This window comes from Papaver somniferum, chromosome 8 (assembly GCF_003573695.1).
Source record: "Papaver somniferum cultivar HN1 chromosome 8, ASM357369v1, whole genome shotgun sequence".
Taxonomy (NCBI): Eukaryota; Viridiplantae; Streptophyta; class Magnoliopsida; order Ranunculales; family Papaveraceae; genus Papaver; species Papaver somniferum.
The window spans coordinates 52,770,225-52,793,828 of record NC_039365.1 but is presented as its reverse complement, the minus strand read 5'-3'; the positions used below and the strand labels follow the sequence as shown (position 1 = coordinate 52,793,828).

General features: G+C 35.3%; 1 protein-coding gene across 1 annotated transcript; it reads right to left on the bottom strand.

Moving 5' to 3' along the window:
- Nucleotides 1-4,352: 4,352 nt before the first annotated feature.
- On the bottom strand, nucleotides 4,353-9,045 carry LOC113305549 (protein MULTIPOLAR SPINDLE 1-like). The gene is made up of 5 exons (XM_026554570.1): nucleotides 9,042-9,045; nucleotides 5,702-5,845; nucleotides 5,548-5,607; nucleotides 5,027-5,106; nucleotides 4,353-4,914 (listed from the first exon to the last, which is right to left on the bottom strand). Exons 1-5 carry the CDS (start codon nucleotides 9,043-9,045, stop codon nucleotides 4,705-4,707), a joined length of 498 nt encoding a protein of 165 aa, XP_026410355.1. The 3' UTR covers nucleotides 4,353-4,704.
- Nucleotides 9,046-23,604: the final 14,559 nt, after the last annotated feature.

The following is a 23,604-nucleotide window of genomic DNA, read 5'->3' as shown; positions in this document are numbered from 1 at the left end:
ACGAGTACAACATCTTCATCTTCCAAGTGCAGAAATACCACATTTCCTTCAAAATCTTGGTTTGTGCTCCTCCCAAGTTGAGTAACAATTTCTCTTGCAGGTAACTTCCTCGCATATGCAGTACAGCTTTTAACATTTTTTTGGGTCTAGACTCTCAATGTGTGTATAACAAATTTACAGTATAAATTATTTTTGTTGATTGAAGCAGAATAATCTTGCGGATCAATAAAATCTTTAACTTACAGATAATATTGCTAGATTAGTGCATGAAATTTATTTAATTGTTTCCTCTTAGATGAATATGTTAGATTTACTTATCTATGTTCTTTTCATGTTGATTTAACCATGTGTTCAACGTTATATGATTTAAAATCCAGATGAAAATGGAACATAAAAAATCTTATATCGTCACTTTACGCACGATAAGGGTATTTCAGTCTAAAATTATAGTTTATGGGGAAAAGTTATTACTATTAAAAAATTAGGAGGATATCAGATCACTAATTTGTTTAGGGGGAAAACTCAAAAACCCCTTTTATTTAACCTAATAAAGGAAGCTACTTCTACTTGTTTAAGAGGGTCATTAAGCCTTCTTATGTTCTAAACTGCAATCTAAAACATTATGGATTTCGGAAGATTAGGCTTCTTACCTCTACCAGACCTTTTCAGATCTGTGCTCTTAACCAGTGCTAGCTTTGAAGGACCCCCATCATTGCGCTTGATAAAATGAGCTCTAGCTCCTCCTTGATCAGTAGTAAGAGAAGAACCGGTACCATTACCTTTCATACCCTTCCTTGAGAATGTTTGGGTTGAGGAATAGATACACTGAGGTCTTGTTCAACTAAAACCTCAAACATATTGATAGTTTCAATTACACCACCACTACCAGATTTTGCAGAAGTAGAAGCACCTTTAGTAGTTTCCATCACAGGAATTGAATGCTCAATACCCTCCATTTGGCTCTCCAAATCAGAAGCATTAACCAAACCCTGTTGTGTAGACTTGACACCCTCATTTTCTATATTATCTCTATGCTTTTTAGAGCCTTTATTCACCCATCCTTCTTTATCATGAGTATTCTTCTTACCTTGAGCTATAGGATTCTTTTTCATAATCTCAACCACCTTCTTGCAAGCAATAGAAGAGTGGTTAAATATCTTACAATGGGTACACATTGGAAGCTTGCATGGGTACTCAACATCCACTTCAAAAGCCAGCATACCATCCAGATACACAGGAATAGAAATAGGAAATTCACAAGAAGTATCAATCTCAACACATGCACGAGCATAACTCATTCTAGTTCTATTTAATGTCTGTTTATCAAGCATAATAGGAACACCAATATAACTAGCAATGCTGCTCAAGCCTTTAGCATTCCACATGTACAAAGAAACTTTCCTAATATTCATCCAAATTGAAATAGTACGCAATTCTTCTAGATCTTTTTCAAGACTCCTACTCCAGGGACGGATAACAAATAGTTTACTAGAAATATAAAAGGAATCCCTCTCCAAAACAGCAATTTGATCTTCTTCAAGAGCAAAATCAAAGACAAAGATAGATTCACCATGTAAAGTCATATTGAACTCACCCTTGAGTTTCCATTCTTTATCAACAATATATTTCACCGCCATATACGCAGATCTCTTACCTAGAAAAGCTCCGACCACCATATCTTGACATTTCTTAATGTCATCAGCAAAATCAGCCAATGAGTGAGGCATAACTTTCTTCCCATTCACAAGGATTCCTAAACAAGGAAATACCAATTGGTCATAAGAATAATATATTAGAGAGAGTCTAGTCCAATTGACCTAGTCAATTGTCTGTTTGGTCCTATTTGGTAATATAAATTATAGTTTGGTCCTAAAAATTATAGTTTGGTCATAGGGTGATGTCATGGATGATGTAACCGTCATCTTGTAGTGGCAGAAATACCCTTTTGGGACCATTACATCATCCATGACGTCACCATATGATATATATAGTCAATTATCAAGAGAGAATATATTATTTTCAGATTTATTTTCTCTCACCTCCATATTTTCAGATCTACTTTCTCTCTTCTTTTTTTTCTTCTCCTGCTGCTACATAAAAAATGAAGATTGTGTGAGTTCTAGGGTTTTGATTTTGTAGAGATGATGAATACGATTTGTAGAGATGATAAACGTCATGAGTATATCAAGATGATGAACAAGACGAGGATTTTTTGACAAAGATTTTGTGTTTTTCTCCCTGTTTTGATGCTGTTTGTGGTTGAAGATGATGATGAACACGATGAAGATGATGAAAACGATGAAGATTTATGTTCTTCTTCGTCACTGTTGCTGCTACTATTGAAGATGATGAATTTGATGAAGTTCATTCTTGAAATGAACTCTGTTTTTCTCCCTGTTTTGATGTTGTTGTGGTTGAAGATGATGATGAACACGATGAAGATGATGAAAACGACGAAGATTTATGTTCTTCTTCGTCAGTGCTGCTGAAACTGTTGAAGATGATGAATTTGATGAACTTCATTCTTGAAATGAACTCTGTTTTCTTTAGAAGATGATGATGCAAACGAATGAAGATGATGAAGATCTTGATTTTTGATGATAAAGATCTTGTTATTGACGATGATAAAGATGACGATGATTTTGATTTTGATGTTGAAGATCTTGATTTTGTTGTTGAAGATCTTTGTTACTGATGTTTGCTGCTCGTGTTAAAGATGCATTTCTGCTGCTGTTGAAGACGATGATGTTTTGCTGCTGCTGTTGAAGACGAAGAAGATGAAGTTGATGATATTGCAGTTCATTTTTACGAATGAACTCTATTTTTATCAGGAGTTCATTTCTAGAATGAACTCTGGTTTATGTAGGTTTTTATCAGCAGTTCATTCTGATGAATGAACTCTGGTTTGTATAGGTTTTTATCAGGAGTTCATTTCTGGAATGAACTCTGGTTTATATGTTTTTTTTACCAGGAGTTCATTTTCTGGAATGAAGTCTGGTTTATATGGATTTTTATCAGGAGTTCATTTCTGGAATGAACTCTGTTTATTTTAGGTTTTTATATGGAGTTCATTTCTGGAATGAACTCTGTTTTTTTAGGTTTTCATACGGAGTTCATTTCTGAAATGAACTCTGTTTTTTTAGGTTTTCATACGGAGTTCATTTCTGGAATGAACTCTGTTTTTTTAGGTTTTCATACGGAGTTCATTTCTGGAATGAACTCTGTTTTTTTAGGTACAGAGTTCCTTTCTAGAATGAACTCTGTTTTTTTAAGTTTTTATATGGAGTTCATTTCTGGAATGAACTCTATTTTTTTAATTTTTTATATGGAGTTCATTTCTGGAATGAACTCTGTTTTTTTAGGTGATTTCTGAAAAAATAAGTAGAAATTAACAGGAGTTCATTTTGAAGAATGAACTGCTACAAAAAAAAAAAAAACTAACACGAAAGGGTATTTTTGTCAAGTTAAATACTTTTAAATAATTATGGACCAAACAATAAAGGAGTTTGACCAAAGGACTAAACAGACATGGGCCCACCTAAAAAAGACCAAACGATATTTTTCTCATTCCTAAACCCCAATTATGCTTCTTGAAGTTGAGATTTCTTCTCAGCAAAAAAAATCCGACCAAGTGATAGACCCAAATTTCAACGATTCATCAGAAGAAGATGAATCGTAGGTTGACCCAAATTAGAAACCATCGTAGGTTGACCAACATAACCAGATTCGTTACCAGGCAACATCGGATTGAAAAGAGCTCCTGAATGAAGAACAACCCTCTACAGCATCGGAGCCAGTCTGCAGAGGTCGAGAATCACCAGAGGCCGTCAACATTCCGCCGTTAGGGACGGAGAAAAGAGGAAAGTAACCACTAAATCCAAAAAAGTAAAAATTGCCTGAAATCGCACCACCTTGCACTCTCTCTCTCTCCTCAGATTGTTGATATTAGTTGCCAAAGACCAGTCTTAAAAAAAACGTCAATTTATTTATACCAACTGATCAAGATATTCTCTGAAGTTGAAAATAGGTCAACACTTGGAGGAGTCTAAACGTGTGCAATCTATTTAATAAGATATAGGTTCAGTGTGGGTTAGATTGAAAGGTCAAATATGTGTGCCTCCAACCGTAGTTCTGTTCAAGTTGGATCGAATAGATTCTCCAAGGCCTTAAGCTGGTCCTAAAGCAGAACAGGTAAAAGTTAGAGCACTGGCTGGCGTTTATTTCAACCTGGCATTTTGTTTTTTCAACTTTAGTGCGTTGAAGAATCAAATGCACAACTGAATGTTACCAGACACCTAGAAAGGGGAAAATTGAAGAATGATGGTTAAAGTTCGATCATTTCAACAGGGATGTGCAAAACAAAACCTATAAAAGCTTTGAACTCGTCGAGGCAATTTATGCAACTGCCAAAATATACGCAGACATCAAGAACATCAAACATACATTTAATACTTGCAGATCATCAAGAGAAAGTAGTAAACAAGTTAAATAATGAGACGCCATAACATGGTTCGGCACAGTGGCCTATTCCACTGGAGAGAAATAAAACCTCTAGCCTTCACTGCGAGTGGCATGCCATTTATAGTGGCCTCCTAACTAAAACAGTAAGTCCAAGTCAGGTTCCCCTGAAATCTGTTATATATCGCTCCATACCAAAAATTATTAGAGTTATATGTTACAATGGTGAGTAGGGGTCTGACCTTTTTATTTATATATACCCAGTGAATTTGAACTTAAATTAGTGAAACAGAATTGCAAGAACTTCTGGGCTGAGTGTTGGGAGACGTGAAAGCTCACCGACTTTCTTTGCCAAATCCCCTGTAACGCGGTCCATATACAAGGCATATAGCCCATTCCTGCTTTCCAAGAGACTGCTTGGTGTGACCAATTGGGAAAAGAAGTATTGGTAATCACCTACATTACAAATTAAACTATTGTATATCAGAAAAGCAAAAGGAATAAAGTGAAAACAGAAGACGATTGTGTGTGTAATATGGAATATCATGAAAAAATGATATGCTCTTACAGGATCAAGGGTGTTGCATTGCTCCACCAAGAAATCAGCAGAGGTGCTAAGTTGCTCTATCTGGTCTTCAGCATTCAGTTCTACCAAAAAAGTTAATGAAACATACAAGAAATTTAATAATGACAAAGAAAATTCTCAACTGAATCTGCATCGTTGTATAAACACTATAAAACCTCCCTAACATGTCCAATGTACACATCTTTCTTTGAAATTTAACTAACACAGACACCTGATATGAAAGAATAGCTGAAATTAAACAAATGGAATGCCGGACTAGAGTGGGCTGTGATATCATTATATGGTAAGGATTTCATGGGTTCTGCGCTACTGTGGATTTGGACTCTAGATAGCACTTCTGTTCTTATAACTTGTTCATTTAAGATACGATGAGAAAACTAAGCAACCAAATGACCAACGGAAATTGAACAATGACCTTTCAACTACTTTAAAACAAACCCATTAAAAGCAAAAACTAGCTTAATTAGCGGATAATCCAAGGAAATGAGATTTAAGTGAGTTACCTAAATCATGTTTTCGCCTGATAGATGTGCAAGGTCTTTTATTTCTTTCCACAAGACGTACTGTAAAAAGCAGATCATGGAATTTAATAGTATTAAACAATATACTAATTCAAAAACAAAAAGACCGTTTGAAAAATAAATGAAAGTGGCCAACCTTGTCGAAGGAATCTACGCCGTAAGACCACATCGAACCCGTGATTATGGCTATCTCCGAATTTAGGGCTTAATTTTCCCAAATTATCAAAGAAATGACACTTACACGACGCAATTTGGGGTAAAACATCGAATTGTTTTCCATCTGCAACAAAAATAACCTTAACGAAATCAAAATTTCTTTCCCATGAATGAAAAGGGAAAGTAATACTGGTGAATAAAAATACCTTCAAGTTCTTTTAGTTTGTGAGCACACAAACCACGAGGGGGTCCGAACGCTCACAATCAATCATTATCATCTAAAGAGATTATGATGATGGTATCCTGGTGTTGATTCATTGGCTCAAAACCTTCGGGTTTATCATGGCCTCATCCAACAACTCCATGTGTGGCGTTTGTGCATGGGATATAAGTATTAAGGAAAACAAAACATATAAGCAAACATGCACGGAGCTAAATGAATGTAAAGTGCTGAAATGTAAATAAGACCAAGGTTTACGTGGTTCAGCACTAAGGCCTACATCCACGGGGTTTGTTGTTTTACTATGTTCTTCACGGTTACACGAATAGTTGAATGACTTTTGGGGTTTACATGTTTCTCTCCTCTAAGGGATTAACTTACCCTTACTATTTCTCTCTCTCTCTCCTTCCCTTCCTGATATTTTCGATCCCCCTTCCTCTTGGTGGAGATTGGGTATTTATAAGGTTAGAACGTGGGACCCATCTCTGAAGACCGTTGGAACCTTATCTTCTTGTGTCCTTGCGTCCATCACGCGGAGGTCTGCGTTTGCCCCTTGATCCCGCAGAGGCATCCTCGCTCGTTCCACAGGTTGGTCGACACGTACACTGCTCAGAGTGTTTAATGTGGGTAGTTGAGGGGTCTGCTCGTGTCAGACAAGTGTCTTCTGCCCCTGTCAGTCCGTGTCAGCTAACTTTCTCTCCACCGTTGATCTTAGCTCCTCTTTTGGGGATGAGATAAAGTAACTCCTCGGGGTTTATTTGGTGTTTCGTGACCCATCATGTTTTGATGTTTTTGGCCTGCATGCTTTCCACGTACCTCTTTATATACACGTGTCTGATAGTGAGATATATGTGTACACAATTTGCCCCTTTTCTTCGGGCTTGAATGACTAATGGGTGCCTTGAAGAAAAACTATCGTCGCATATTCTTCTCACTCCTAATAACTTCTCCTAGATACTTGGGCACGTCTTTTATTCGTGCATTAACTGCTTATGTAACGGGGTGTCCGAACGCTCACAATCAAGCGCCAAATTGTGGGCACACGAACCACGAGGGTGTCCGAACGCTCACAATCAATCTTTAACATCTAAGGAGATTATGATGATGGTACCCTGGTGTTGATTCATTGGCTCAAAACCTTCGGGTTTATCATGGCCTCCTCCAACCACTCCAGGCGTGGCGTTTGTGCATGGGATATAAGTATTAAGGAAAACGAAACATATAAGCAAACACGTGCGGAGCTAAATGAATGTAAAGTGCTGAAATGTAAATAAGACCAAGGTTTACGTGGTTCAGCACTAAGGCCTACATCCACGGGATTTGTTGTTCTACTATGTTCTTCACGGTTACACGAATAGTTGAATGATTTCTGGGGTTTACATGTTTCTCTCCTCTAAGGGATTAACTTACCTTTACTATTTCTCTCTCTCTCTCTCTCCTTCCCTTCCTGATGTTTTCGATCCTCTTTCCTCTTGGTGGAGATTGGGTATTTATAAGGTTAGAACGTGGGACCCATCTCTGAAGACCGTTGGAACCTTATCTTCTTGTGTCCTTGCGTCCATCACGCGGAGGTCTGCGTTTCCCCCTTGATCCCGCAGAGTCATCCTCGCTCGTTCCACAGGTTGGTCGACACGTACACTGCTCAGAGTGTTTAATGTGGGTAGTTGAGGGGTCTGCTCGTGTCAGACAAGTGTCTTCTGCCCCTGTCAGTCCGTGTCAGCTAACTTTCTCTCCACCGTTGATCTTAGCTCCTCTTTTGGGGATGAGATAAAGTAACTCCTCGAGGTTTATTTGGTGTTTCGTGACCCATCATGTTTTGATGTTTTTGGCCTGCATGCTTTCCACGTACCTCTTTATATACACGTGTCTGATAGTGAGATATATGTGTACACAATTTGCCCCTTTTCTTCGGGCTTGAATGACTAATGGGTGCCTTGAAGAAAAACTATCGTCGCATATTCTTCTCACTCCTAATAACTTCTCCTAGATACTTGGGCACGTCTTTTATTCGTGCATTAACTGCTTATGTAACGGGCACGTTTCCCATTCCTCCCTTAATTTCCTTCTCTTTCTTTCGGGTATTTTAAGGATAGAAAGAAAATTTAATTTCATTCTTCCTAAACACTCTCTCAGTTTTCATTCTTCCTTTAAATTTTCTGTCTGTCTTCATTGAACCTGTGACCTTAAATTCTCTGTCAGTCTTCATTGCACCTGTGATCTTAAATTTTCTGTCAGTCTTCATTGCACCTGTGAGCACACAAACCACGAGGGGGTCCGAACGCTCACAATCAATCATTATCATCTAAAGAGATTATGATGATGGTATCCTGGTGTTGATTCATTGGCTCAAAACCTTCGGGTTTATCATGGCCTCATCCAACAACTCCATGCGTGGCGTTTGTGCATGGGATATAAGTATTAAGGAAAACAAAACATATAAGCAAACATGCACGGAGCTAAATGAATGTAAAGTGCTGAAATGTAAATAAGACCAAGGTTTACGTGGTTCAACACTAAGGCCTACATCCACGGGGTTTGTTGTTTTACTATGTTCTTCACGGTTACACGAATAGTTGAATGACTTTTGGGGTTTACATGTTTCTCTCCTCTAAGGGATTAACTTACCCTTACTATTTCTCTCTCTCTCTCCTTCCCTTCCTGATATTTTCGATCCCCCTTCCTCTTGGTGGAGATTGGGTATTTATAAGGTTAGAACGTGGGACCCATCTATGAAGACCGTTGGAACCTTATCTTCTTGTGTCCTTGCGTCCATCACGCGGAGGTCTGCGTTTGCCCCTTGATCCCGCAGAGGCATCCTCGCTCGTTCCACAGGTTGGTCGACACGTACACTGCTCAGAGTGTTTAATGTGGGTAGTTGAGGGGTCAGCTCGTGTCAGACAAGTGTCTTTTTCCCCTGTCAGTCCGTGTCAGCTAACTTTCTCTCTACCGTTGATCTTAGCTCCTCTTTTGGGAATGAGATAAAGTAACTCCTCGGGGTTTATTCGGTGTTTCGTGACGCATCATGTTTTGATGTTTTGGCCTGCATGCTTTCCACGTACCTTTTTATATACACGTGTCTGATAGTGAGATATATGTGTACACATAGTTCTTGTTTTAGCTTTAGAATCTCTTGCTTTCGCGCTTTCGCCTGGGTATTCAGAAATAAAGTTGAGCAGTTAGGGATTTGAGTTCCGATCAAATTTTGAGCGTACAGAGTGTATAGAGAGAACCTTAGTCTTCCAACGTTGAGCATCAGATCCAGATGAAGTAGAAGTAGAAGAAGTTTGATTTGTAGACTTCTTGAGCAGTTTCGATTGCATTAGAGCGATTGCTATTGCAAATTTTAGCGATGGATCTGAATCCATTTCCTTCTCTCTCCGGTTTCTTTAGCGGGAGTCTTTACGCGCTACGATTTTCTTCTTTCAAATAGAAGTGATGCAGTGGGAGTACAATTTATACAGCACGAAACGCGTGTTATGCACCCAGTACGTGGCAACTTTACTCTTTTTAAGGAATCCTACTTCAAAAGAAAAGAAAAAAAACAATTTGCGGCTGACAAAATACGGTCAAGAAATAGCAAACTCCGAGCCCCTTATTTCTCGATTTATTTATTTTTTTTTTGACAGAAAAAGAACAAATTTAATTAAAAATTAATTCTCAACGAAAAGATGAGAGGTTAATGGGTACAAAAAAAAAAAAGATAAAAGAGAGAGTTAATTGCCGCACACAATTGCATCCCAATTATAGATCAAAGAGCTTAAAGAGTAATCACTAAAAAGCTTTGTATGCACTGACCAATTGAACAAAGTGCATTTGACTGAAATTATTAACTTATCTGCATTTTTTCTTGTATTTTTATAAAGCCTGCCGTGTCGTTCCCCCATATAGTCCACCAGATGGCAAAGGGGAGCATCCCCAAATATTTTTGATAATGTTTTTGCTCTTTTTGTTGGACCACTCCCACAAATTAGTTTTAACATCTTCTGCGAAGACCCATTTTGCTCCAAAACTGTCCATGAAATAATGTCAAATCTTCCTTGTTTCCGAGCAATGCAGGAAAAGATGATTGATAGATTCTTGTTCTGAATGACAGAGCAAGCACTCACTATTATTTACTTTACCAGCTTTATGTAAGTAATCTAAAGTAGGAGCACCCGAGTAGCAAAGAGTCCAAGCAAGAAACAAAACTTTCAATGGTATTTTTGGGTTCCACGGTTGTTTGTGTGGGAACCTCAAAAAACCACCTAAATCTAAAGAAAAGTAGCAGTTTGCGACTGTAAACTCAGACCCAAAATTCCATTTTCTCCCATCATCTTCTCCTGAACTAATAATGGTAGCTGAAATGTCCCCTAAGAGGTGCAACAGATTTGCAACTTCACCACTTCTGTTTCATTTAAGCACCTTTTGAAGTTGAAATTCCAGCCTCCTTCACCGTTGAGCATATCCTTCACAGATGCCTTTTTAGATTTTGATAATTTAAAGATGGCAGGGAAACTATCTTTTAGCCATTTATCTATCCAGAAGAGGATGCTTGACCCATTATGCAAAATCAGATTAGTATTCTCAACTATATACTTTCTTGCTTTCAAAACACCTGCACATAAACTGTGTTTCGGTGGCTTGGAGTAAGATGAAGAGAAGAAATTACCTGCATGGCCACCAAATTTTTCGTTAATGATAGATATCCATAAGCCTTCTTCTCCTTTCCATAGCGCCAAATCCATTTACAATGCAAAACTTTGTTAACCAATTTCATTTTCTTAATACCAATACCTCCTTTCGATTTTGGAATTGTAGATTTGGACCAACCTACCTAACTTCTTTTCTTATTCGATTGAGAAGATCCCCAAATGAAATTTCTCATTATCTTCTCAATTTCCTTAACTACTGACATTGGCATTTGAAATAAAGAAAGATAATAAATAGGCAAACTTGCCAGAACACTGTTTACCAAAATCAGTCTCTCGATTTTAATTAACAACTAATGAAGTTGATTAACAAAACTAATTAGATTAGTATTTTAATTAACTTAATGATTTTATTTCTATTTTGAATGTCAATCTTTTTTTCTCCTTCTTTTTGATTCAAAAGAAGGAGAAGGGGGATTTCTTCAATTGTTTTGGAAAATCTTAGAAGAATATGAAAAAACATATCCTCAAAATAGTTAGGAACACCTGTTATCTAACTCCTATTACAATTTTATCGCTTTTGATTGGTCAAAGTACGAAAATAAGAAAAAAATATTTTTTTTTCAGTGTTTACAGCTAGGAAAACATACAATCCTAACCGTAACCGACACTTTACGACGGGGAAAACTTGCAATCCCAGCTGTAGCCGACGATTTACGATTGGGACATCAAGAACTCCCGTCCACAAGTCGAAGTTACGGCTGGGACTTTAGAACTTTCGGTTGGGACATAAACGTTATGGCTGGGAAATTTAGTTGTTACGGTTGGGAAATACCTACCATAAACCCTAACTTATTTATTTTTTTTGTGATTATCAAACTTACTTAGGGTAGAAAAATCCTAACCGTAGACATCTACTTAGGGCTGAGAATTCTTATTTTCCCAACCTTATACCTAGTTTACGATTGGGAATTCCTACCCAGCCATAATATATGATTTACGGTTAGGAAAATAAGACTCTCAGCCATACGCAGTTTCATAAACTGGTATTTTTAATCCTAACTTAATCGAATTGGACCTTTTAGGCATATTCTTATGGGTATGTCAAACATCAAAGTTTTCCATATATGCACCCATTATGGGTATGCCAAACTGCCGAACATATATGCCTATATGTCAAATATAACATACAGGCATACACCGCAGACATTCCAGCGAGCGATAGAGATTTTATCGCCAGCGATATTCTCTCTATCTCCAGCGATATTCTCATTATCTACGAGTAATTTAATATATTTTTTATACCTTCTTCTCTCCTACTTTTTCATTATTCTAATATATTTTTATCTCCAAAGGGTCCCACTCCAATTTTTATATTACATAATATCTCACATGGACCCCATAATACACCCACATATATATTTTTAATAAATTAGGGTCCTAGTCAACACAATTAAATATATACTTTTAATCAAATTTGCCATATCTACCATAGTGGGGAAACTCATTTGCCATGCCACATGGCATGTCAAATAATTTTTTTTACATGGTGCATAGGAATAGGACTTAACCAATCAAAAGCAAAAATACATGGTGGGTTTTCTGATTGATACCCAAATCAACCAAAACCGAACAATACTTCTGCATCATTTGAAAATCGATGATTAATAGTCATTGAAGAAGAAAAAAAAGAGGAAAAGGATGGTGCGATGGAGAAGAAGAAAATGTGGATTAGGTTTTTGATTTGTTTTTATATTTCATATAGTTTTAGGTTATTGATTTTTATATGGATATAGGTTACTAATTTAGGTTTTTAAGGAGGAAAAAGAGGGGAATGATAAATTAGACTATTTATGCAGACTATGATACCCTATCCACATCTAGGATATTTGAATCTTATAAAGCTTAGGATCCCAAAACTTTAAAGCCCTAGTAATAAGATTTTTTTTAATTCCCATGAAAATTTATCATAAGATTTTCTTCACATTTATGATACGTTTTAATTTATTTTTATTTTTTTGGAACTAGTACTTATATTAAAAGAGGCTAATCGGAAGTGGTAGATTCATCAAGAGTTATTGCTCTAGGAACATACATATTACAAGAAAAATACGCATAATAGAACGTAGATACTAAAAAGATTGAGATCTTTAAAAGAAATACTTGTAACAGAGATGGACGTGCATATATTGCTTCGTTGAAACCTTAACAAGGAAAACAACTAGGGATAAACCCTTGATGAATGAAAAAAATACAACGCGAAAAGTCCAATAATCAAGTCTACAACTAGTAAAATTGCAAGAGTACATTTATAATTTTTCAATAACCTAGAAATTCTTCGTAATCAAAGATTTCAAACTTTCTACATGTAATACTTCTAAAGAAACTTGGAATACCTTGAAGACTGTATTGGAAAGAAATACTTCAGTAAAAGATGATAGGTTTCAAAGCCTAACTTTTGACTAAGAAAACCTTCGTCCGATGATGACCATCTTTGAGAGTTTTTACCATAAACTTTTTGACATAGTCAACTCCTCATATTCGTTAGGAAACATTATTCTAGAAAAGGATATGATGTAAAGGTCTCTACCAGCTAGATATAAGTTTAAGAAACATGTCATCGCAGAAGCCTGCGATCTTGCTAAAATGGAAAGAAGTGCACGTGTTAGAAAATTCAAGGTCTTCGATCATAAACAACAAATTGTTAAAAACAAAATCTACGTTTTTGAAGTTGTAAACGTCTCTACCACAACGTGCGAAAAAAAAAGCTTACCATGGGAAGATGAATTCAGTGATGATGACAAAGTTGAAGATCTTGATACAACAATGTCTCTTATCACCCAATACGTCAGGGAATTCTCGAAAAAGGAAAAAAAGCAGAAGTCTTGTAAAGAATCTCTCTTCTAGACGATATATTTCTCTTGAAAGGGATAAAGACTTTAAATGTCGTAGATTCATTCATATGGAAAAAGAATAACCAGGCAAGAAATACTATAAAGGGAATAAAGCTTTAACTGCAGCTCTTGATGATATGCCTGATTCACACATCTATCAGACTTGCACAGACAATGTTGTTTATTGTACGAAAATGTTTGCAGATGCATGCCTTGATCAAGAAAATAATGAATTTGATGATATGATTCTTGAATTTAGAACTAAAAAATGAAGAACTTCATAAAGAAAATATTCAATTAAAGAGATATCTTGACAAGACCAAAATTTATCTTCTGAAGTAATCTCACGTGTTAGAAACTCAAAATTGTGATTTTTCGTAAAACCTTGTTTCAAAGGACAAAGAGAACGACTACTTAAAAATGATTCACAAAAGCTCTCTGGATGTTATGGAAAAAATTTCGCCATGCTATTTGGTCAAAGACCTTTGGTAACACAAAGTACAAGGTATAATGGAAACACCTCCTACTCAACAATTAACACTTTCGTTCTTGTCAAATCTTCGTCGTTGCAGATAGGAAGTTAAATTTGATTCTGGTGTCAAAGGAAGTAAAAAAATTCAACGAGACAATACTTCCAAAAATTATTCTCATTGTGGCAAGACAGGACATGTCAATGAAAGATGTTGGAACATCAAAGGAAACAATAAGATTGTCCAGAATCTCCAGGAAAATATGAAGAAGATGGAAGATGAGTTAAAGAACTTAACTGGAGGAGAGAAAGGGAGTAATTTTTTAACTTGTTCCACCATATCGGTATAAAAAGGCAAAAAAGGTAAGGAACACTCTGATTCTTCTCAAGATAACATCGCAAATCTTGGACTGCATATCATAAACTTTATGCTTATTCTCTTTAAAAAAGAACCTTTTATGTCTTGTCTAAGGGTATTTTCATCTTAATACAAGTATTGCCACTTGTACTAACTGTCTTTTATTTTCCAAAACCTTGTAATTACATGTTTTTGGCAATGGTGGAAGGTTCCAGAACGTCAACCGCTACTTTTCATGAACCTTTAAAAGGGATTTTTGTCTTTAAAAAAATTATTTTCATTATACTTCCTATACTATGCACTTCTTCACTATTTATTTCTCATCCCTTGAACATTTTTTTGTATTTCAAGAAATTTGTGCACCTACAACTAGAAGTGTAATGGAGAAAGATGTTTCTGAAGCCGTTGAAGTCTATTTTTGTGAAGGAGTCATCTCATCTCATCAAAGAGAAAAAATGTTGGGTTCTAATAGAAGAAGTGTTGCTTCATCCATTTTTTTTTTAAACTTCATCCTATTTTAGTGTTTGTCGTTGTGTTATTTATCAATCTTGACCTGAAGATCTTGTTATAAACTTTAGGAAGGTTATTGAGAAGAGTAGACCAACTAAACTCTTCTTGGAAGAAAAATGAGAAATATGAGCGCAAGTTTGTCAGATCCAAGAAAGCACTCTCTAGTCTCAAAGCTCAATTGAATAATTATACAAGTATCTTTGGTGGTGAACGAATTCTTTATTTACAAAGGAAATCGAGATTCGTAGTGGTAATATAATCCTCGTAAGAACTTGTTCATGTTTTTTTGAGGGAAAGGAACTATGCTAAGAAGTAGTATTATGATTTTACTTTTGTATTCTAACTACATTTTTTAATTAAATTTCGTTCGTGGTGATAATTGCAATATTATCTTTTGTGTATTGCATGAGATTGTAAGTTTCTACCAAGTTTTCTTTATGTCAATGTCATGATGTCATGATTATCTATAAAAATATAATCGTAACTCCTTTAATTCCAATAAAACTACATAAGTTACTTTTTGTTGATTTATATTTTGCTCAGAGATCTTGTGAATTTTGTTAAACCTCGAAAATCCTTTAGTTGTAAAGGTGGTCCTTGTTTTATTCTCTTTTAAAATGACATCAAATGGGGAAGAGTTCTTAATTAATTGACATATCTTTGTGGGGAGTGTGGCAGTGGAACATAGGAGAGAAAATTATCCTTTAAACTCTCTATGGTGAAAGAAACTAAGTTTTCTCGTAAAACTTAGTGGAGTCATCATTATTGGTATGATTGGTTCTTTAGTCTTAATTGTTCTCTTATTACCTTAATTCATGTGGAAACCAATTCTCATCACCGTTGTCAACTTAATGACAAAAATGTTGGTAGTCTACTACTAATGACCTATGGATTTTCGGAGTAATGTCTACGGAGGAATGAATTAAATTATGCGTTCAACGTCAAATCTAGCAAAAAGAGACATGTAAAGTCTAAGTGGGATTCAACAAAATTTCGCATTAATAAAATTTATGATGTCTTGTTCTACTTTTATTTTTTGCACTATATTGATTTATCTTTATAATCAAAATTACAAGAAGGTTATACATTAATCATTCCTTGTGATTCAAAAATCTTTATTTAAGATTATCCAAGGGTATTTCTTTTCTGCTTTAATATTTGATTGAAGTTCACGCAAGAAACCTATATTGAAAGGTGTCCGTCGTAAGACATATCTTACCCACGATTTTGGTCATCCCGCGGCCGAGATCGACCGATCTGGAAGTTCCATGAGAGATAGAACTGATCATTGTTCTTTCATTATATTTTCTAATTTAATTATGTTTCCTAAACCAATGTAACTTTAACAAAAACTTAACTTTTTCTAATAAGAGGAGGATTCATACAATAGATGAGTTTTTGAACCGAAATATATTTCCTAGCAGTGAAGAATTCCTAAATTAAACAGAAATGATCTCTAAATGTAATATATGGACGTTTATATATAAGAATAAATGGAAATCAAGGATAACATCTTTTCAAAGACACGCAACAAGGAATGAACTCAATTGTCACAAAGATCAGTTTTAAGAACATGGGATACTACAAGACTAAAAAATTGAGAGTTCAAATGCTTAAATATGATTCTAATAAACATAATTGTAAGTTTAATATTATTCTTATAGTCTATAGGTTTCATACCGAAAAAATTTGTTGTGTATTTGGTACCCTCCCTTTTTCATATACGTTTGCATATAAAAAAGGATAAACATTTTCCGTGCAATAGTCTTACAAAGTCCAGCAGCAAATTTCTCTTCGAGATCTATTAATGATGTAATAAATATAAGGATTTGATCAAAAATATGTAGAATATTGAGCTAGATTGTATACTACTTAAAACTATGGAAAGAACCTCAATCCAAGTCTAGTTCTAACTAAAGAAATATATTTTCTGTATCTTAAGGAAAAACTTAGATTTAACAATTAACTTTTAGGTTGCAAGAAATTCATTCCTTACATCTTAAGCAACCGTTCTTGATCGATTCCAATAAATTAGAGACATCATCAATAATGAAAACTTCGACACGTTTGTGTATCTTTTTGCAAAGTTGTTCTTTAAATACCTAAGGATCTTTGAGATATAAGGTACTACTTTGAAATACTTCACATGGGATTCAGGAAGCACAGGTTGACCTATCTTCTAAGAAAGATAGTTTCACTAACTGTGTCTATATCTATTTTAAGGTCCCTCTTTTGACGCCCCAAAATCCACCTACTTGTAAATCTAAGAGATCATTATACATTCTGAGGCATTAATGATCTAAAACACGTCTATTATAATAAATTGGAGATTCTAAATACAGACTGACCCAAATAAACCTCTTTGAATATATATACCTCTTAGATGATACATATGAAATAATAAGTAGATTTTCAAATCGAATATAATCACAAAAATACACACAACATAACCTAACCCATGACAAAATCTAATCATCGAAGCTTTCAATCCTGAACGATGTTCGTCTCGTGCACCGTATGATCTGTCTCTGAAACTAACCATTTTCCAATCAATGAAAACAATTAACTTTGAAAATAAGTAATTACACCAAAAACACATATATTAGTTTTTTGTATTATATACAATATGTATAGCATGCTTATACATGACATAGACATATAATAGCAAATATATGCAAGGATTTCACAATATATAGCTTTGTAAAACAATAATGAGTACAAGAGAGTTTGTTATCGATTACCACCTCAATATTGAATTTTTATTGCATGTAGTAATTAACATTTGATTTGCTTTGTATTGGTGGTTGTGATCTTGTCGGTGGTGGTGGTGAAAGTTGAGGTTAAAGGTTATGCTGGTGATGGTTATCTATATTTTAGGATTTAAACTATTCACCCTTCTTTAAATTGAAACAAATTCATTTAGGATGAAATTGTACATAATCATAAAAAATAAAATAGCCATTTGTACATCATACTACTTCACCTATTAAATCTGGATGAAACTACATATTCTGACAAAAAAATATGTTTTTTCAGGATGTATCTGGTTTCATCCTGCATATATTCATTTTCTCTTCATGATATATATGGTTTCATCCTTCATATTTAGATATTTATTTGTTTTTATGTTGAAGGTAATGGTGGAATTTTTTGTATATTGTTATAAATGTAGGTGGTGGTAGTCGTAATGTTGTTCCGGCTAAAATGCTGGTAGTGGTAATTTGTTTGTGTTGAAAGTTGTGGTAATGGTGGTTGTGGTATTTGTTTGTTTTGAAGGTTCTGGTGACAACGGTATATATAACTATTTTTCGAATGATATTTTGTCTTAATTTAAACTAAGATGCATCCAAATTCATCATAATAATTTTTCGAATTTGATAGTAACAATGAATTTTATTTTGTAGGTCATCTAAAACCCTTCCCGAAAGTATAAGCTTTATCGAAATCATATATATATATTTTGGAAATTATGAAATTTTTTGTGATTTGATTTTAAATTGAGATAAAAAGGGATAAAAAACAAAAATATAAACTGAGGGATATAATTTTCTAGGATGTTTTGCGTCCATTTGACCCACCCATAATGTTTATTTGTTACAGAAGAAGCAAAACAATATCCATGCTCTTAAAAATAATGATAACATTTGGGTAGCTCAACCTGACACTTGTAAGCCTCTCCTTATAATCATTTTCAAAAGTATTTTTACTAATAATGAACCCGTTTATCTAGATTTCACTAACTCTCCGAAAGACTATTATAGATGTTTTGCAGATCCTTCTTTAGATAAAATCCTCTCCACTTTCAAAAACATTCGTTCGCCCAGGACACCGGGACATGACGGGTACTGCCTATTTTCTACTAAAAGTGTCGATCCATTATCGGTGGAGAAGTAGTTGGTCCAAAATTGATTCAGGTATGATAATTTATTATTTTATTTTGGACTGTATATGATGATCATTTTTAGTTCTTTGGATTGTACTTAATAATCATGAATATTTATTTTCTTAACTAAACAACTTATTTTATTTGGGCTATATATGCATGGACTATGAATATGAAAAGCCTTTAATATATTTACTGGATGGTAATCCGTGCTCCTCACCGGGTAGTAACTTACCAATATTAATGTACTCCCAAACATACACAAAATTGAAGAAAATTAAGCAAAGACCCGTCTACTGACATGGAGTTTTTAAATAACATTTATATATATTAAGGGTGAAACTATATCTTACATGTGTAAATGGACTAACAACAAATGCCTATGTAATATTTATTTAATATTACAAACACTCAAAACATTATTGAAGTTCTGATACTAACTGAACGATATTTTTCAACTAAGCAACGTTATTGTGAAAATATTACCTCCAAGAGCTTCATAATATGGATTTTTGTCCTCAAAAGACTTATGTTGTAGGAAAGCACTTGGACCAATCTTATGTATGTGTTACTTGATAAGTGCACATTTCACATATATTTCATGTCAATTCCATGCTAGTATTTGTTGGTTTCTTGCAAATTATTGTATATTACGCTTGTTTTCTCCTATTTATGTTTTGTTTGGTGAATCATCCATAAGAAGTGAATTGGCACTTAATTGTGCAATAAAATAAACTAGATACAAGTGGAGAAGGGCCAAAGACCAAGTGGAAATCGTTCAAGTACATGATTTTTATTTTTCATCTTGAAGCGGACGAAAAGACGAAGTCAATAGCGAAAAAATGGAGTCATTTCGACATCGTGTGAGATAGTTATGAGCAAAACAAGAACTTTGAAAATGAAGGGGAAAATGGTCATCTAAAAGGCGTTTGTTATTGACATCCCCATCGTATGTTAAGGGGATTCATACTGTTAAGGGGGCATGGAATTTAAATAATGCTGAAGGTCGATGCCTCATCTACTCAGTGCTGCCATTTTCTTATTCAATTTCAAAATGGAAAATCCCGCGTGCCGTTCTGCATGGATATCTGTTGCTCGAGATGCTATCATTGACAGTAATGAAGAGGAGATGGTGAACACGAGTATGTGGTGGTTTTGAATGAGTTTTACATGGAGCAGTAGGGTGTTGAAGGCTCGGGCTGTGATGGAATAGGGAGTTGGAGTTTATCGGTGGTGATTGATGGCAGTGATGACCTCCATTGATGAAGGCTGATGATCATGGTTTTGCGGTGACTAGTGGTGATGGAGCTACTGATGGCAGGGAAGAGTATGGAGCTGCAAATGATTTATATTGCAGCGATGGAGATAATGGTTGCTTCCATTGACCGATGAGTCTGTTGCTGTAGATTGGTGATGGGTTGAGAGAGCTCGGTATAAAACATAATCAATAATGGGTTTTATTTGTGGAAGATTTTATCAACAGAGAGGACTTTGGTGTTGTTGAGTTCAGTTATGTTAGAGCATAGCTCGGTTGAACCCACCAAGCGTTGGTATGTCAAGTTTGGTTGTCATATTTTAGTGAATCGAAACTCATATAAGAGTCGCTTGATTATGTACTAGAGACAACTTCGTATAGGTTAGACTAGAAAGTCATGCAAATGACTATGCCGTTGGAGCCATTTTGGGTCAAAGAATAAACCAACTGTCCCACGTGATTTACTTTGCATCTAAGACCCTAAACAATGCACAAATCAACTAGGCCACCACCGAGAAAGAATTATTTGCTATAGTTTTTGCACTAGAAAAAATTAAATCATATTTGGTGGGTACAAAAGTGATTGTATACTCTGATCATGCAACACTTCGGTACCTACTAAAGAACAAAGAATCTAAGCCAAAACTTATACGATAGATACTATTGTTACAAGAATTTGATGGATATCTGGGGTAATAGAGGTGTTGAAAATACTGTTGCGGATCATCTTAGTAGACTTGTTGTTTCCGAAAAAGAACTTCCTTTACAAGATCGTTTTCCGGACGAAAAACTTTTCTCAATTAAAGATTCAACACCTTGGTACGCGCATATAGTGAACTACTTGGTTACAAAGAAAGTACCTAGTACAATGTATAATTTTCAAAAGCTAAAGCTTAAGAAAATAGCCAAGAAATATGTGTAGGATGAGCCATACTTGTGGAAATACGGTGTTGATTAAATTATCCGCAGGAGCGTACCTAATTCTGAATTTCAATCCATTCTTACTTTTTGTCATACTTGTGCATGTGATGGTCACCTTGGTGCTAAACGTACCGCTTCCAAAGTACGTGAGAGTGGCTTTTATTGTTCTACCCTATTTGAGTATGCATATATTTTTTGCAAATGTTGTGATAGATGTCAAAGAATGGGCAATATAGGTGCTCGAAATCAAATGCCAGCCACACTAATTCTCGTTGTAGAATTATTTGATGTATGTGGAATTGTTTTCATGGGTCCTTTTGTCAATTCTAATGGAAAATATTATATAGTTCTTGTTGTGGATTACGTTTCGAAATGGGTGAAAGCTAACGCCACCCCTACTAATGATTCTCAAGTTGTGTGTGAGTTTGTGAAGGAATATATTTTCTCTAAACATGGTAAACCAAGAGTGATTATCGGTGATGGAGATTCACACTTTCGAAAATCCTTTCATGCTATACTCAAGAAGTACAATATAAGTCACAACTCACAAGGTCGGTACGTCGTATCACCCACAAACTAGTGGCCAAGATGAAATCTCGAACCGTGAGATTAAATCCATTCTTGAGAAAATCGTTTACACTACACTGAAAGATTGGAGTTATAGGCTTAATGATGGGATTTGGGCATGTAGAAAGGCGTACAAAACACCGATTAGTATGTCTCCATATAGATTGGTTTATGGCAAAGCTTTTAATCTTCCGGTTGAACTTGAGCACAAGGATTATTGAGCGATAAAGATTTGCTACATGGATTGTGATAATGCGGGGAAACAAATGAAGTTACAACTTAATAAGCTAGAGGAGATATGCAATAATGCTTACGAGAGTTCTATATATACAATGAGAAGACGAAACTTTTCCATGACAAGATGATTTCTCGAAAGAGTTTTATTGTGGGTCGAAAAGTGCTTCTATTTAATTCTCGTCTTAAGTTATTTCCTGGTAAACTAAGGTCCCGTTGGGATGGACCATTTTTTGTTACTAATTTTTTTCCTTATAGTGCAGTTGAGGTTACTAGTCTCACTAAAGGGACAATTTTTAAAATCAACGGTCATAGATTTAAGCCATATTACGAAAATATCCTTACGGAGAACGTAGATGTGATTGGACTTCAGGATTTACTTCCTATGGAAGAGTAGTTTGGAGAATGCCAAAACGGGCTAACGATGTTAAACAAAGCGCTGCGTGGGAGACAACTCATCGGTTTTGTATTTTTATCCTTATCTTTTAATTTTTGTAAGTTTTGCATATCATATTAAAATTTTCCACTTGATTTTACTTTGGATGAGTCAACTACATTGAGGACAATGTAAAATTCAAGTATGGTGTAGTATTTAGGAGAGCTTTCAGAATTACTGAAATCCTGGATACATGGGCAGTACGTGTACCCAGTACATGTACCGGGGTAACTATTATAGTTCTGGAATCCAGGACGGTACACTTACCTAGTACGTATACTGTAGAGCTCATGTTTGGGTATTGCATTAGCATGCATATACAACTTTCAAAAAAAAAACTCTTTGATTTCTTGGCTACTTGAGACTTCGTCTTATAGAGTTAATCTATGAGCTATTTAGGATGACAATAAACATTTTTAGGTTGAAACAGTTCTCACGGCTATAGCTTGATTCCCACTTTGTCGTTCAACAATCCTTAATTATATACGTTCATAAGTGAATGTGAAACTCAGGTGCTAGAAATAGCATGGTAGTCGTTAGAAAAATAGTCCTCGCAATTTTTCATTACTGAATCACTTTCTTTTTATTTTTGCAGTTATAATTTTTCTAAGAGATTTGGTGGGACCCTAGTACTTCCATGATGTTGTAGCAAGGACAAATCATTGGTTGAGTTTATATAAAATCCCCGTAGACTGACGTCTTACACTCAGAAGAGTGAGCAAAAAAAAAAAAAACATAAGGTTCGCCTTCATATATCGACATTATTAACAATACAAAGAAAGGGTTCTCCATGTCCCTCTCTCCTAAACAAGCGTGGAATACATGATTCATGGGTACTAATCATGTATTCGATGAAATGAGTGAAACCTATCAATATCATTATGTACCAAGTCAAAAAGACTCGATGAGGTTCTCAACACTTGGATAATAATATGTGTGTGTTTTTCCGGTCTTTGTCGCCTAAACAAGCGTGGAACGCAGGATCCATGGGAACTATCACATATTTGCTGAAAGTAAACATGTGCTTAGAGTATCTAATCATGTTTTCGAGTAAAATGGGTGTTTGCATCAGCTATTGTGCTATATATATTTATATAAAATATTCCTTTGACGACATTTATACAAGTATTGTGGGTAACATCGTTTACCTTAATCAACATTTGCACACTTCACTGTTTTATTTCCATTCTCTTATATATCCATGTGATTTCAGTACATGAGTGTTGTCGGAAAAAAAAATGTTGAAAAACATTGCAACAGGTTTATTCCAATGACTATCTGAGTAGAGTTACGCAATCAGGCTGAATGTCACACGTAAGTAATTGCTTAAGTGTGATGATTGGAATTCATGTGTGGTATTGATGCAGTTAAAGAACACATGTAGGCTGATTATTTGGTTAGCTTCTACTATGTGTTTATCCTTAGTAGTTTTTCCAAGGATAGAAATCGGAATAGGTTTTGTGGGTTTACCTCTTGTAAGCCCTCACGAGACTACAACTCGTACACTA

Excerpts from the sequence above, each read along its gene's own strand:
- LOC113305549 (XM_026554570.1), bottom strand. Across the intron at positions 5,107-5,547 it reads CAGGCGAAAACATGATTTAG|AACTGAATGCTGAAGACCAG; the intron begins GTAACTCACTTA and ends CTTTTTTGGTAG. Across the intron at positions 4,915-5,026 it reads AATGCAACACCCTTGATCCT|GTGATTACCAATACTTCTTT; the intron begins GTAAGAGCATAT and ends TTTGTAATGTAG.